The sequence below is a fragment of the Equus przewalskii genome, chromosome 1 (assembly GCF_037783145.1).
Source record: "Equus przewalskii isolate Varuska chromosome 1, EquPr2, whole genome shotgun sequence".
NCBI lineage: Eukaryota > Metazoa > Chordata > Mammalia > Perissodactyla > Equidae > Equus > Equus przewalskii.
In genome coordinates this window covers 141,996,011-142,008,258 of record NC_091831.1, presented here as the reverse complement: position 1 = coordinate 142,008,258, position 12,248 = coordinate 141,996,011, and the positions used below count along the sequence as shown (strand labels likewise).

At 37.0% G+C, this 12,248-nt stretch overlaps 1 protein-coding gene across 2 annotated transcripts in view; it reads right to left on the bottom strand.

Moving 5' to 3' along the window:
• Nucleotides 1–11,804, bottom strand: part of MYEF2 (myelin expression factor 2) — a 31,235-nt gene extending 19,431 nt beyond the window's left edge. For both annotated transcript variants that reach the window (XM_070624573.1, XM_070624582.1), the window contains exons 1-5: nucleotides 11,466–11,804; nucleotides 6,317–6,525; nucleotides 5,032–5,084; nucleotides 3,781–3,788; nucleotides 3,584–3,677 (exon numbers count right to left, since the gene is read on the bottom strand). In XM_070624573.1, the coding sequence (XP_070480674.1) occupies nucleotides 3,584–3,677; nucleotides 3,781–3,788; nucleotides 5,032–5,084; nucleotides 6,317–6,525; nucleotides 11,466–11,626 (525 nt within the window). In that variant the 5' untranslated portion in view covers nucleotides 11,627–11,804. The remainder of the gene's footprint in view (nucleotides 1–3,583; nucleotides 3,678–3,780; nucleotides 3,789–5,031; nucleotides 5,085–6,316; nucleotides 6,526–11,465) is intronic.
• Between the last annotated feature and the right edge of the window lie 444 nt (nucleotides 11,805–12,248).

Here is a 12,248-nt window from a genome sequence, read left to right as displayed (position 1 = left end):
TCACTAAAGTCACTTAAGAACTTGAAATTAGTTTACTTTTGCCCTCACACTAGTGTACAAGTATATGGCACACCAACATAAATATACATATACATCAAAGAGGAACAAAATACTTACTGTGACTTGTCTTTTCAAAATGCAGTAATGGTGAATTTTCACCAGCAGATGCCCAATGCAATGCCAAATTCAGACTAATTGAAAGCTTTTCAACGTGAAGAGACTGTTATAAGACCCAGGAATACTGGGGTACAGGGGAACTATTATAAATGTATAAATTATGTTCCTGAACAAAATACAATTATCCACCTTCTAACCTCTTTCCTCCCTCAATAGCGATTATGATCTGAGACGGAGGGAGAGGGGAGATAAAGAAAGCTAAGTGTCCAAGTAAAGAATGAGACTAAACATTGCATTTTTAGTTCATTAACTTTACAAGAGAAATATTCTACCTTTAAACAAAACCAAAAAAGCAAGTTTAAACGTATTTCTCACTATCTTATTACACGGAATGGAAAAAACAAACAAAAAACCATGTAACACACTTATACACTATCATCTGCAATACCAAATGATTACGATAAGCGTAACCATCAACTCTATTTGCTGGCCTCAGTCTGGGAATACTAACAAAAATAAAGGTCGATGACTTTAACAAATTCTCTAGGAAGGCTGGGAGAACAAAAGGTGAAAGAGTGAGGGCAAGAATAAAGGTATTCTGGCTTCCAATGTATTTCTTGACCATGAAGGAAAAAAAGAACCACAGAAGAAAAGAAATGTTTTGAAGAATGCTATAAAACCTTTAAGTCAATAAATAATATATGCTTCGGGTCCAAGGTTTCAAAAACTTACACAAACACAAAATTTAGGATAGTGGTTACCTATGGAGGAAGGAGGAAGACACAGAAGGGGAGATGCTTCATGAACTATTAAGATAATTACGTTGTTTGTCCTTAACAGTCTTAACATTAAGAAAGCATACTGCTATGTTTTGATTTGTCGTTTTATGGGTATGAAAAATATATATAAATATATATACACAAAAAATATACATACACATATACATATAGAATATATAAAGCATATATAAAATACAATTTATATAAAACAAATTACCTACTACGTAACATGGTTTTTATTCCTCTTTTCCCCTTGGATGTCAGCCTGCCAGTGACTACGTGCTATTGCTATTGGAGAGCCTATAATAAGTTTACAACTGCTACTAATCCCCATTTAATTAAATGAAAAAATGCAATTCTAATACCTGTTAAGAAACACTGGAAATATATTTTTCTTTAGACTCTAACTAATAGTTCTCAGCATTAACCTCAGCCACTCATTTGTAAATCAGATATTCCCAGAAAAGGGACCTTTATGATATTAATCCAAAGAAGTTAATTGAATAAGGAACATCATTTAGCTAGGCCAAACTCAACCATTTTTTTCTTTTAAAAAAGTTAAAAATGGAAGTATCCTATATCACCTTGGATCACATAAGTCTATTCTAGGGTCTCCTAATTATTACTAAGGATCTATAAAGTACTAAAACTTAGAAGAACACAAAAAACATGGGCATGGCCTTTAGCATCCAATAAACGTTTTTTACAATTTAAAAAAAAAAAAAAGACAATGAGAATCTAGAATACTTGTTTTTTGAAGAGGAACAGGAAATATAAAACAGAAAATCATAATCCTTAAAATAATAATTTCCCAAAATGGTGGCTGTTCTACAAATGTCACCCTTATAGGAAATTATTAGGATATCAACACATTCCTGGAACACTGGTCCTGGCTTATGCATAAAAACTACCAATAAATGGCTGGCACAGACCACAACACTCTAAACTTTCTCTACTAATTCTCACTTTCTCGTCAAAATATTTAAAATAAGTAAACAAATCCTAAGGCTCAAGCAGAACTAGAGGAATTCAGAAGCTGACTCCAATAAATGGTTTGGGGATAGTTTATTTGTTGGTAGCATTGCCTCTATTTTAAGCTATTGTCACCTCATACGCAGGAACAAAAGATGAACAACCAGTAACATTCCCACCTTGGACAGGAAACAACAATCACAATTATTATTACAGCTACTATTTATTATGTGGTTATAATATTTTGAGCACTATGCTATGTGCTTTATATAATAGTATCACAATTACAACAAATAGCTAACATTTATTAAATGTTTTACCTCTATTAACTCTGAGTCCTTAAAACATTATCAGATAGATTCTAGTAGTATTCCCATTTTAGTGATTAGGAAACAAGGAAATAGAGAGGTTAAGTAATTTGTCCTGGGTCACACAGATTCTCTGATTTCAGAGCCTGAGTCCTTTACCATGTACCTCATTTAATCCTCATAAAAACTCTACTGGATGAGTGTTATCAGTAGTAATATTATAATTACTGAGGTTTAAAGAATAAGTCACACAGCTAGAAAGTGATAGAGCCTAGATTCAAATCACTATCATCACTAAGTTATATGTGACTGACAGTGCTGCTCTACTACCAATGATTTGCACCCACGTTGGTGAAGACTCTTCTGGGTCCCAAAGTTACATCCTCTAACCTTTTTTAACACCAGCTTTAGCAAGGATATATGCAAAAGTGATCTGTGATCAAACTATTCAGATAAGATTAACAACATGAACTAAAAGAAGACATGAAAATGGCTACTATTTAAGCTAATCATTTCCAAAGTCAATTACATTTAACTGTAAATAATTCTTTTATGTATCTTCTGATTATTCTTTTGTCAACATATTTATACTACTACAATTCCATACAAAGGAAACATCTCCATTTTAGGGGTTTCCAAGTTCCACTTATATATTTTACTAACAGATTTATAACTTTTCTTTCTTTTGTTTTTGAGGAAGATTAACCCTGAGCTAACTGCTGCCAATCCTCCTCTTTTTGCTGAGGAAGACTGGCCCTAAGCTAACATCCGTGCTCAACCTCCTCTAGTTTATATATGGGACGCCTACCACAGCATGGCTTGCCAAGCGGTGCCATGTCCGCACCCGGGATCTGAACCAGTGAACCCCAGGCCGCCGAAGCGGAACATGTGAACTTAACCACTGTGCCACTGGGCCAGCCCCATAACTTTTCTTAAATTCATTCTGGCACAGTTTCAGGTAAATTTTATTAAAAGTGAGTATCAATTTTATTCAAATCCCTAAGGTATTTGTATTATTAAGCAACCTTTAATTATCAAATACAAGAATATCCACTATATTTCTCAAATTAAACATAATCTAAAAACTGGAAATGTCTATACCAAATAAAATCAGCACCTAAAGTGTGTCATCTTTAAATTTCTGTGTCCTGAAAGTTTTTTAAATCATGTACCTCTGCTTATAATAACTTGGAACAAATCAAATATATAGGATAACTGTTTAAGGGCAAATAGGAAATCATGTACAAGCAAAACTACCATCATTATATAATGCTTTAATAAGCATCTATGCTAAAAAAAAAAAAAAAAATGTTGTTGTTAGATAAATACATTACCAAAGATGAAAATCCAAAGAAAACATGTTGTTATATTCAAATGTTTAAATTATTCCAATATAAGAAATCTTACCTCTTTAATATTCAGGGGTCTTCCACTAAGATCATATTTGTTCATAGTTTCTAATGCTTTCTTTACAAATTCTTCATCTTTAAATTCCACCACACTTAATGGGGAAAAAATTTATAGGAAATGTTTATGTACTAAGATTTCTTTTTTTCCAATCAGAAGTTTAAATTTGACTTAAGATACTTAAAAAAAATTCTTACCCACAACCCTATATCCAGGTAGATTTTGTCAATATATGCAAAAGAAAAAAAGTTTTAGATCAGTAGACAAAGTTAATGGTAGATTCTAACATTTAAGTCATCAAAAGCAATCAATAATACAATCATTTTTTGTCTTTATATCTCCAGAACATAACAGGCAAGTGACCACAAATTTTCTGTAAATTTTTAAATCTATGTATTTAAGATAGTAGAATCCAGCATTTAACAAGCTTGGAGCACATTTTTACTTTTAGATGACTCTTCTTTAAGTTAAAACTAAAGTAATGTAATTGCAAAAATTCAATCAAAAGTAATTCAAGGAAATAATTGAAGGCTACACTATACCTATCCTTACATTGTTACAAACATTGCTGAAAGCTGTATTATTATGCACAAATAGTTTTTAATGTATATTTTAATCTTATTAAAAGCAAAATAGGAAACATTAACCTCATTTTTAACAAAGTTCTCTGTTAGAGAAAACTGGCTGCACACAATTTAACAGCATCCAGCTTTAAGTATGTAAAAAAACCACCTATGCTAGAGAAACAAATCTGTAGAATCATTTTTTAAACAATTCTTTTTCATTATTCCTGTTCAAAGTGCTATTTGAATGTAATGACAAAAGTTTTTATTTTTCATACATCCAACTGGTTTTTGCTAATATAATTAAACACTGTTAAAAGCCTTCCATTGCATTCTTCAGTACATTGCTTTCTTGTTAAAAATCAGTATCTACTATCAACCAATTCCTTCTATGTCGATTTAATCATCAATGTCCTTCGTACCAATTGGGCAGAGCACTGCCTCTTATGTGGTCCTGCAGCCTACCAAATTAAGCTCGTCAGCGTAAGTTTCAAACATACATTCTGAATTAACACCTTTAAGCTATAGGCCTCTCATAGAACTCTTAGGGAATATTGTCAATTCAGAGACTTTTAAAATATCCTTGAAGACATCAAAACACAACAAAAAAATCCTATATTAAAATCTATTGGCTAAGAAGAAGCATTACCTTAGAGCATTAGAAAAGTGAATGCCTTTTATGAGCATTTACAAAACCCATCCCTTCCAGGTAGCTGGTTTGGTTTGAATAAGTGTCAGACTTGCTAGTATAAAGCCTCAAATCTTGCATAATAAAGTAAAACAAAATGAAACTTAAGTTTCCAAAAACTGGTACAAGTATTATACAAAAAGTAAACTGCTGAGGAACTTTTAAACCTCAAGCAGATTATCGCCCACAGCACTTACCCTTGATTTTCCTTCCGCATCCTTAAAGAGCTCCACGTATGTAACCTCACCAACTACATAAGACATACAAAAGGAAGATACCAAGAAACAATACATTTAAACACCAATATCTTGCTTTACTGCACACCTGTGCACAACTCTACAGAAAAGCACCTATTATTCACCAACAATCAAAACCAGACCAACATACCTCCTGTCAATGGCTATGTAAATTTAACTAATTTTCAGAAATGTACATCATCCACATTCTCTAAAAAAGCTAACAACCATATTAACCTAATTCATACTACAGATCATATTTTGGCCAGCATGATATAGTTGGTGAACAAATGCACATATACATACAAATGGTCCCTTAGCCTATCATATTAAAAACATCAACATTAACACTTTTCAAATAACTTTAGTCGCCTACACACAACAGCTGTTTTAAGGTGACTTTCTACCTGAATGTCTTCAATCATGTTTGCCATCAGTAAACTAAATTTACAAGTCATGCTTCACAGCAAGCCACACACTTTCTAAATAGAGTCAATGAATAAAACCAATCAAATAGTTGTCACCTTACAACAGATACACCAAGGCAATTTTTTTTATTTATTAGAAAGAATCAGCCTCAAAGCCAAGTACATAGTTTGCAGGACTGTTGAAACTCAATTTTTCAAGAGATAACAAAACTAACTTTTACAAGATCAAATATTGAAATTATTTTTCCCCAAAACCAACCATGAATATAAAATAAGGGTTTTCAGGTTATTCTGAAAACAAAACTGCAACAGCAGTGACGCAATTTTAATATAGAACTGCAGAGACAGCATCATGGCATTCATGACAATGCAAACAAAATGAATTCCACAGCCGGATTCCAGACTCCACCAAGATAATAACAAAACAGCTTTTGGAAAAAAAATAATCAGACCTTATTATTCATACTTTAACACACTAAATGTATTGCTTAACTAATGCAACAGTCCTATATAAAAATCTATAAAAACTTCAACTAGGCAAAGCAATCACTTTAAACAAAATTCTTGGTGGCATGCACATGCTGGCTCGCTACTATCCCACTAAAATGGCAAAAAAAAACCACTTCATTTATCCATACTACCTTGTAAGGAAATGGTGTCAAGTGAAAGAAGAGGAAAAGATTAATTCATGTGTCAAGAAACAAAACAAAAATCCATTTTTTGAGGCTGTGTGGCTCAGAGGAATAAAAGTTTGCTTAGCTCCCCCCAGCCCCTCTACATGAAGATTATCCAACAGTGGGTTTATCAGAGCTGGTTACCTTTTTCTCTCATTAGATCTTTAATAGCTTGCCATTTCATGTCATAGGGAATGTTGCTAATAAAAACTCTGTTACGATTTGGACCCTTCTTTTCTCCAGTGCCCGAATTCTTGTCTTTTGAATAAGGATGAAATCTATTAGCCTTCTTATTTCCTGTAGACTTTTCTTTTAATTCAGATTTCTCTTCTTTCACTGATTCATTATTCTCTCTATGAATTAAAAACAAAACAACAAAAAGAAAACCTCAGTCATGCTTCTAACAATGGAAGTCTACATTAAATATTTCATATTTACCACCTTATTTTACAAAACTCTCCACTAAGTTAGACCTCGGCAAAGCAGCTGGAGAGTCAGCCGCTGGCTCTGAAATTATCCAATGCCATTTCAAAGCAAGGATTTGGGCTTATGACCAACTTCTCACTTAACAGCCCTCCATTTTTTCCATATTAAATAGCTGCAGCATCCAAATAATCACCCAGTTTTTCCCATCACAATACTTAATAAATGTTATTAGAACCCAACAAGACGGGAAAACCAGCAATTTTATTCCTACAGTATGTAAAACTGCCACCTTTAATGGAGAATTAACTTTCTGGGCCCCATTCAGAACTCTAAAAAACCTAATTTACAAAATGATACCCTGAAAAAGTTTATCTCAAACATTAATGGTTTCTTTCCAGAACTTTTCTCCTCCACTGCTTAAAAACATAATTAAAATACATAGTAGTAGCTATTTATGTATACACTCCCATACGACTCTCGTAAGTTTTTTCTATTCCCAATTTTGATAAACAGAAAACTGATATAGTATCCTACTATTTTCATGCTCAACATTTTCTGCGTTTTAAGCTATAAGCTAGGATAGAGTACTTCATAGAGTCATGCCATTATATTAGTGCCTATTACCTATAAAGGAGGGGTGAGGTGAAGGGGGGAAGCAGTACTTAAACGTACTGTGAACCAGGATTTTATAAATCTACTTTTTAATGAGGCCCTAACTAGAAAAATATTTAATTTGTAAGACTGTAAGCACAATGCAAGTATATGATGCTATCCACTAACCACCCATAAAATCTAAGCATATACTTAAAGTAAATCCCATAAATAAAAATCTCGATATCTATTTTAAAATACAATTTACTTGTCAAAAGGAACCTTTTTTTACAGAAGTAACAATAGGTTTATTTTAAATCACTAATTACTCTAGTGAATTAACAACTAATTAAAACTTTGATCTTAAGGCAATTTTTCACAGACATATAGTAACAAAAAGCTCTGGGAATGACATTCAGGAATTCAAACCTTTTAAAGCTTCCTGGATTATTCTGACAACCAACTAGGTTTCCTTATCCAGGCTCTAAATTATCTTCTGAGCCAAGCGACTGTGGGAATCTCCACATTGCAGCGCACCACATACACCTCTTGCTGTAGTCACTCGTTCCAGGATATACTGAACTTTTTAGACACTACTTTTCTGCACAGGTAACAACACAGCCATAAACACAGTATGTAAAACTCTGTAAGAACAAAAACTATCTGTGTTGCTATCAGCAGCATCTCACATGATAACCGCACATGACATGCTCTCCATAAATATTAATTTTTGAATGAACGGTCAATTAAGAACCCATACTCATCTGAGCACAGATGGTGCTGCTGTCTGCCAGAAAAACTGCTAAAATCAAGACAGAGACATTAGGGCCAAACTTGCTTTACCACCTTTTCAGACCTTGACAGGGACACCTTCACTGCCAAACATCTTCCCTCATCAGAAATGGCACAGCCTGGAAGTGATCTCTCAAGAACCTACCTGTCTGAACAGAGTGGCAGCGAGCACTGAAAATGGCAACAAGGAGCCAAAAGGCACAGAGGCCTTTTCTCTGGTTTCTGGGTATAGTAGATACAAGAATAAACCCTTCTTTTTAATCCCCAAGAGAACCCATTGACATAGAAGGCTGAATTCAATGAATGTTTTTAAAATAACTAAGTCTCTGTTCAGGTGAGAAGACCTCTATATGGGCTCTAGCTAAATACCCTTTTCCCCTGCCTATTTTCTTCCTGGATGAAACCAGGCGTCAAAATTGCCCAAAGGTCTGAAGTAATCGCTATGTCCCTCTCTTCTTACACAGATGTTGTAAGCATTTGCTTACAACCATCTGACAATTCCATTAAAAAGCAGTAATATTATGTAGGATACCCTCTTTAAAATATTTACTCAAAGGATGACCAGAAAGAGCAATTTTTTCCAGCTTTCCCCAATTAGTGGCATCTTAAAGATAAACTGCTCACGTACAATGCATAAATTATCTATGGAAGGCAGATCAGTTTAGTGGTTAGAGGTATGGTCTGACTATTAAGAAACTATAATTACTCAATTTCTGAACTCTTTCTATGTCATAAATACACTGTGGAAGAGACAGTAAAAATACACATGAAAACCCTTAGGGAAATGATGCTACATAACATTAAAATACTGACACTATATCTAGAATTCCATGTAATAATTCCCAAACCATTCATTTAGGAAAACCACCCTGTTAATGCACTTGAAATACTGTGACTATTCTAATTCACAAAAACATTACCTACTCAAGACTAAATTATGTCTACCCAAATAACATATATTTCTGAAACATCAATATCCAACATCAAATGAGTAAACATAATTTATCACTTAAAAAAGCATAATGTTACAGAATGAGATCCAAAATTAAGCCCAGTTTCATTCTTTACTCCTAATATGCTTAAAAAAAACACTATTCTACTTCAACCACCTCACCTTGCGCCAATGCTTAATATTTTATACAAGTACCCTAATGTCATGTACTCCAAGATGTTACTATACCACATATGAATAAGGAAGAGCTATAAAAAATACTGCTATTTTTCCCGCTATCCACTTAAGAAAAGGAGTTAGTATACCATTTTGGCATAAAGGACTAGACCTAGGGAAAAATCTTTAATTTCTTGTCAAAGGATGTGAACATGCCAACTAAATCCTCTGTATATGAGTTTCATGATCCTAAAAGTTCACTTCTGCATTTCTTAAACAAATATTTACTGGGCCTCTTTAAGTATAAGGCATTGGGCATACAAAGATAAGACATGGTAGTCTCCATCCTGAACGACTATGGATTAACCTCAACACAAGTCACTTCAATCCTGATAACAAGTGGCACTGTGTTGACTTCTAAGCAATATATGTTTTAAGGCAATATTTGGTAATTTTTATCATGTCTATGAATTCTTATCATTAAAAACATATGGTAATCAACTCAAGGTTTACATTTTGGGTTGTTAACTATTCCAGTTGGTTCACAGGATCAAAAGAAGGTTGTTAGGGTGAGAGAGGTAAATGTACCTAGTTATTCAGTGAGTGGCCTGTGCTGGACCATTATGTGTTCTTACAGAACAGATAGTACAAAAAACCCCTGTGAGTAAATTGGCCTCTTAACTTCTGAGAAAAGAAGAGGGAGAGAGACAAATTGTAAGCAATATGAAAAGAATCTGCATTTGTATTTACTAGTAACATTTCTTAATTTCTTCACCTTTTATTTTCCTCTCCCTCAATTAGAAACGAAAGAAATTCTTTTCCCACCTCTGTCTTCTCCATCTAGCTAAACCACAAAGAGACTTTAAAAGGGATTAGAGACTTTTAGACCTGATGGAGACTTTTAGATACCAGCTTCACCTGTAAAGACACTACATTATTACACTAATCATACCCAAGTATAGTAGGGCTTCTCTCTGTAATTCAAGGCTGTACTATTTGTTCGGGAGAAAAGGGTGCAGACTCACGTTTAGACATAAATAAAAAGCACATATTTTAAGTTTATCAATCCAGTGGTTTTCATTCGTATCTATGATGCTAAATCCCTGAAAGCCCACATTTTGGTGGGCACGGCAGAAAGTGCTTCGCTCACTTTCTGGTTCCTCAGTTACCGAAGTGCATCACTTTCCACCCAGGAGCACAGTCCACTGAGATCGAATCTCATAAACCTGCACCTCTATTCTGCCTGGAAGATGCTGCCTATTCTACTCAAACCCAATTAAGAGCAAGAGTGTCATAAACCAGCTGGGAGAGCCACCTTATCTGCAATCAACTCTCACATAGACTGGTCCAGGTCTTACCATCCTTTTACAAACATTTTTATACAAAAGTAAGAATGATATTTCCCTTTCCTATTTTAATGTGAGCATATGTTCACTGATTTCTACTCTGAGGCATAATTGAGTGAAGGAAAAGGATATTTTCACTAAATTATTAACCTACTTTCAACTTCAGGTTTAAAGAGCTGGGCATATGAAAATAAATGCCTGACTGCATATCCCCCCCATAACAGAACAAAGGACAGCATAACATTTCCTTACACTAGAAATTATTAGGAATTCGAGTCGACTAGATTCTTTATAGGCACTGATAGCCGCAATCTTAAAAGTAGTGGATTTCTTTAATTAAAAAAAATCTTATTTTATCATGATACTAAAATTAAGAACCTACCATCATACTGCGTTTTTTAAAAATAGCCTGCATGGCTGACAAACATTGGGGGGGGGGGGGGGGCGGTTAGGCACCACGCATATTTCCCTTTTATTAAAGTACCTCGCCAATTCGAGAGGAACACAATGGCTTCGGTCTAACAGCACATTATTAAACTTCCGCCTGGTATATATCAGTTGGGAAATGATTATCTACTTTAGAAAACAACCACAAAACACTGAACTTGTAAAGCTCAGAAGGAGGCCGGGAGCTGGGAGGACCTTCCTCTCCGATCCGTTCTGGGTGCTTAAGGAGGAAATGTCCGATGATGTCATCCCTAGATACTCCCTAGTGATGGACACTAACTACTGGTCTTTCACAGCGGGACCATCTTATCGTAAACCGTGGCGGCCGCCGAGCTTTGCTCAAACGTTCTCCAGCCGAAGCCAGGGGAGAGGGGGTACCCCGGCGTTCTCGGGCTGGAAGTCGGGGAGGGGACCCCCGGCCCGCACCCCGGTTCCGCGGGCCCAGGAGCGGCCCGGCTGCACCTGCTCCTGCCGCCGCCACGGCCCGGGGGCGGTGACCCTTCCCCGAGGCCCGGCCCGGCCTCGCCCCCAGGCCGACTCCCCGCCCTCCGCCTCCCCCGGGCCCCCGAGGAAAAGACAATACATTTTAACGCCATTGGAGCTGCTGCTGTGCGGCGGCGGCTGCTTCTCCGGCTCCGGGGGGTGCGGTTCTCGCCGCGGCTCGCCCGGCGGCTCGGCGGGCTGCTGATGCGGGCTGTCGTCGCCAGCGGCCCGGAGCACCTCGGGCTTCTCGGCGTCCGCCATCCCGCCGCCGCTGCCTGCGCCTCGGCCGCCTGCGCTGAGGGGCTCCGAGCGCGACAATGGCGGCGGCCGGGGAAGCGGTAACGGATCCCGATTTGAAAAGGCCCCGAGCGCTCAGTTGCCCGGATCTCGCGAGAACCGGTCGGGGCTGGGAGACTGGGAGACTGTACGAGCAGGGTGTGGAGGGGTGGGAGTGCGGGGGGGAGGGGACAGGAGGGGAGCGAAGGGGTGGCGGGTCAGGGCTGCCATTGCCGCCGTCGGCCCTGCTCCAGCCCGGGAGGGCCTGAATTGCCCAGAAGTCCCTGGTGGAGCCATGTTCTGACCACCGGCCCGCTGGTCGCATGGCACCCAATGGGGTCTTCGCTTACAAAAGTCGTCTCTGGGTGTTAGAAACCCCTAGAGCTCTGAAACTCACTATTCAACTCCTTCCATGTAGGGGCAGTTTAAATTAGAGAGGCACGCAACACTTTGCGTCTTTAAAGACATCTACAAATCCTTAGATTTCCATTAGAAATCCTTTGAATAATACAAATAAATGACTTGCCACTTCAATGCCTAGGCACCCTGTGGACATTCAATAAATAGTTATTGATGACTGGTTGCAATTCACCAAAATGAATGGCTT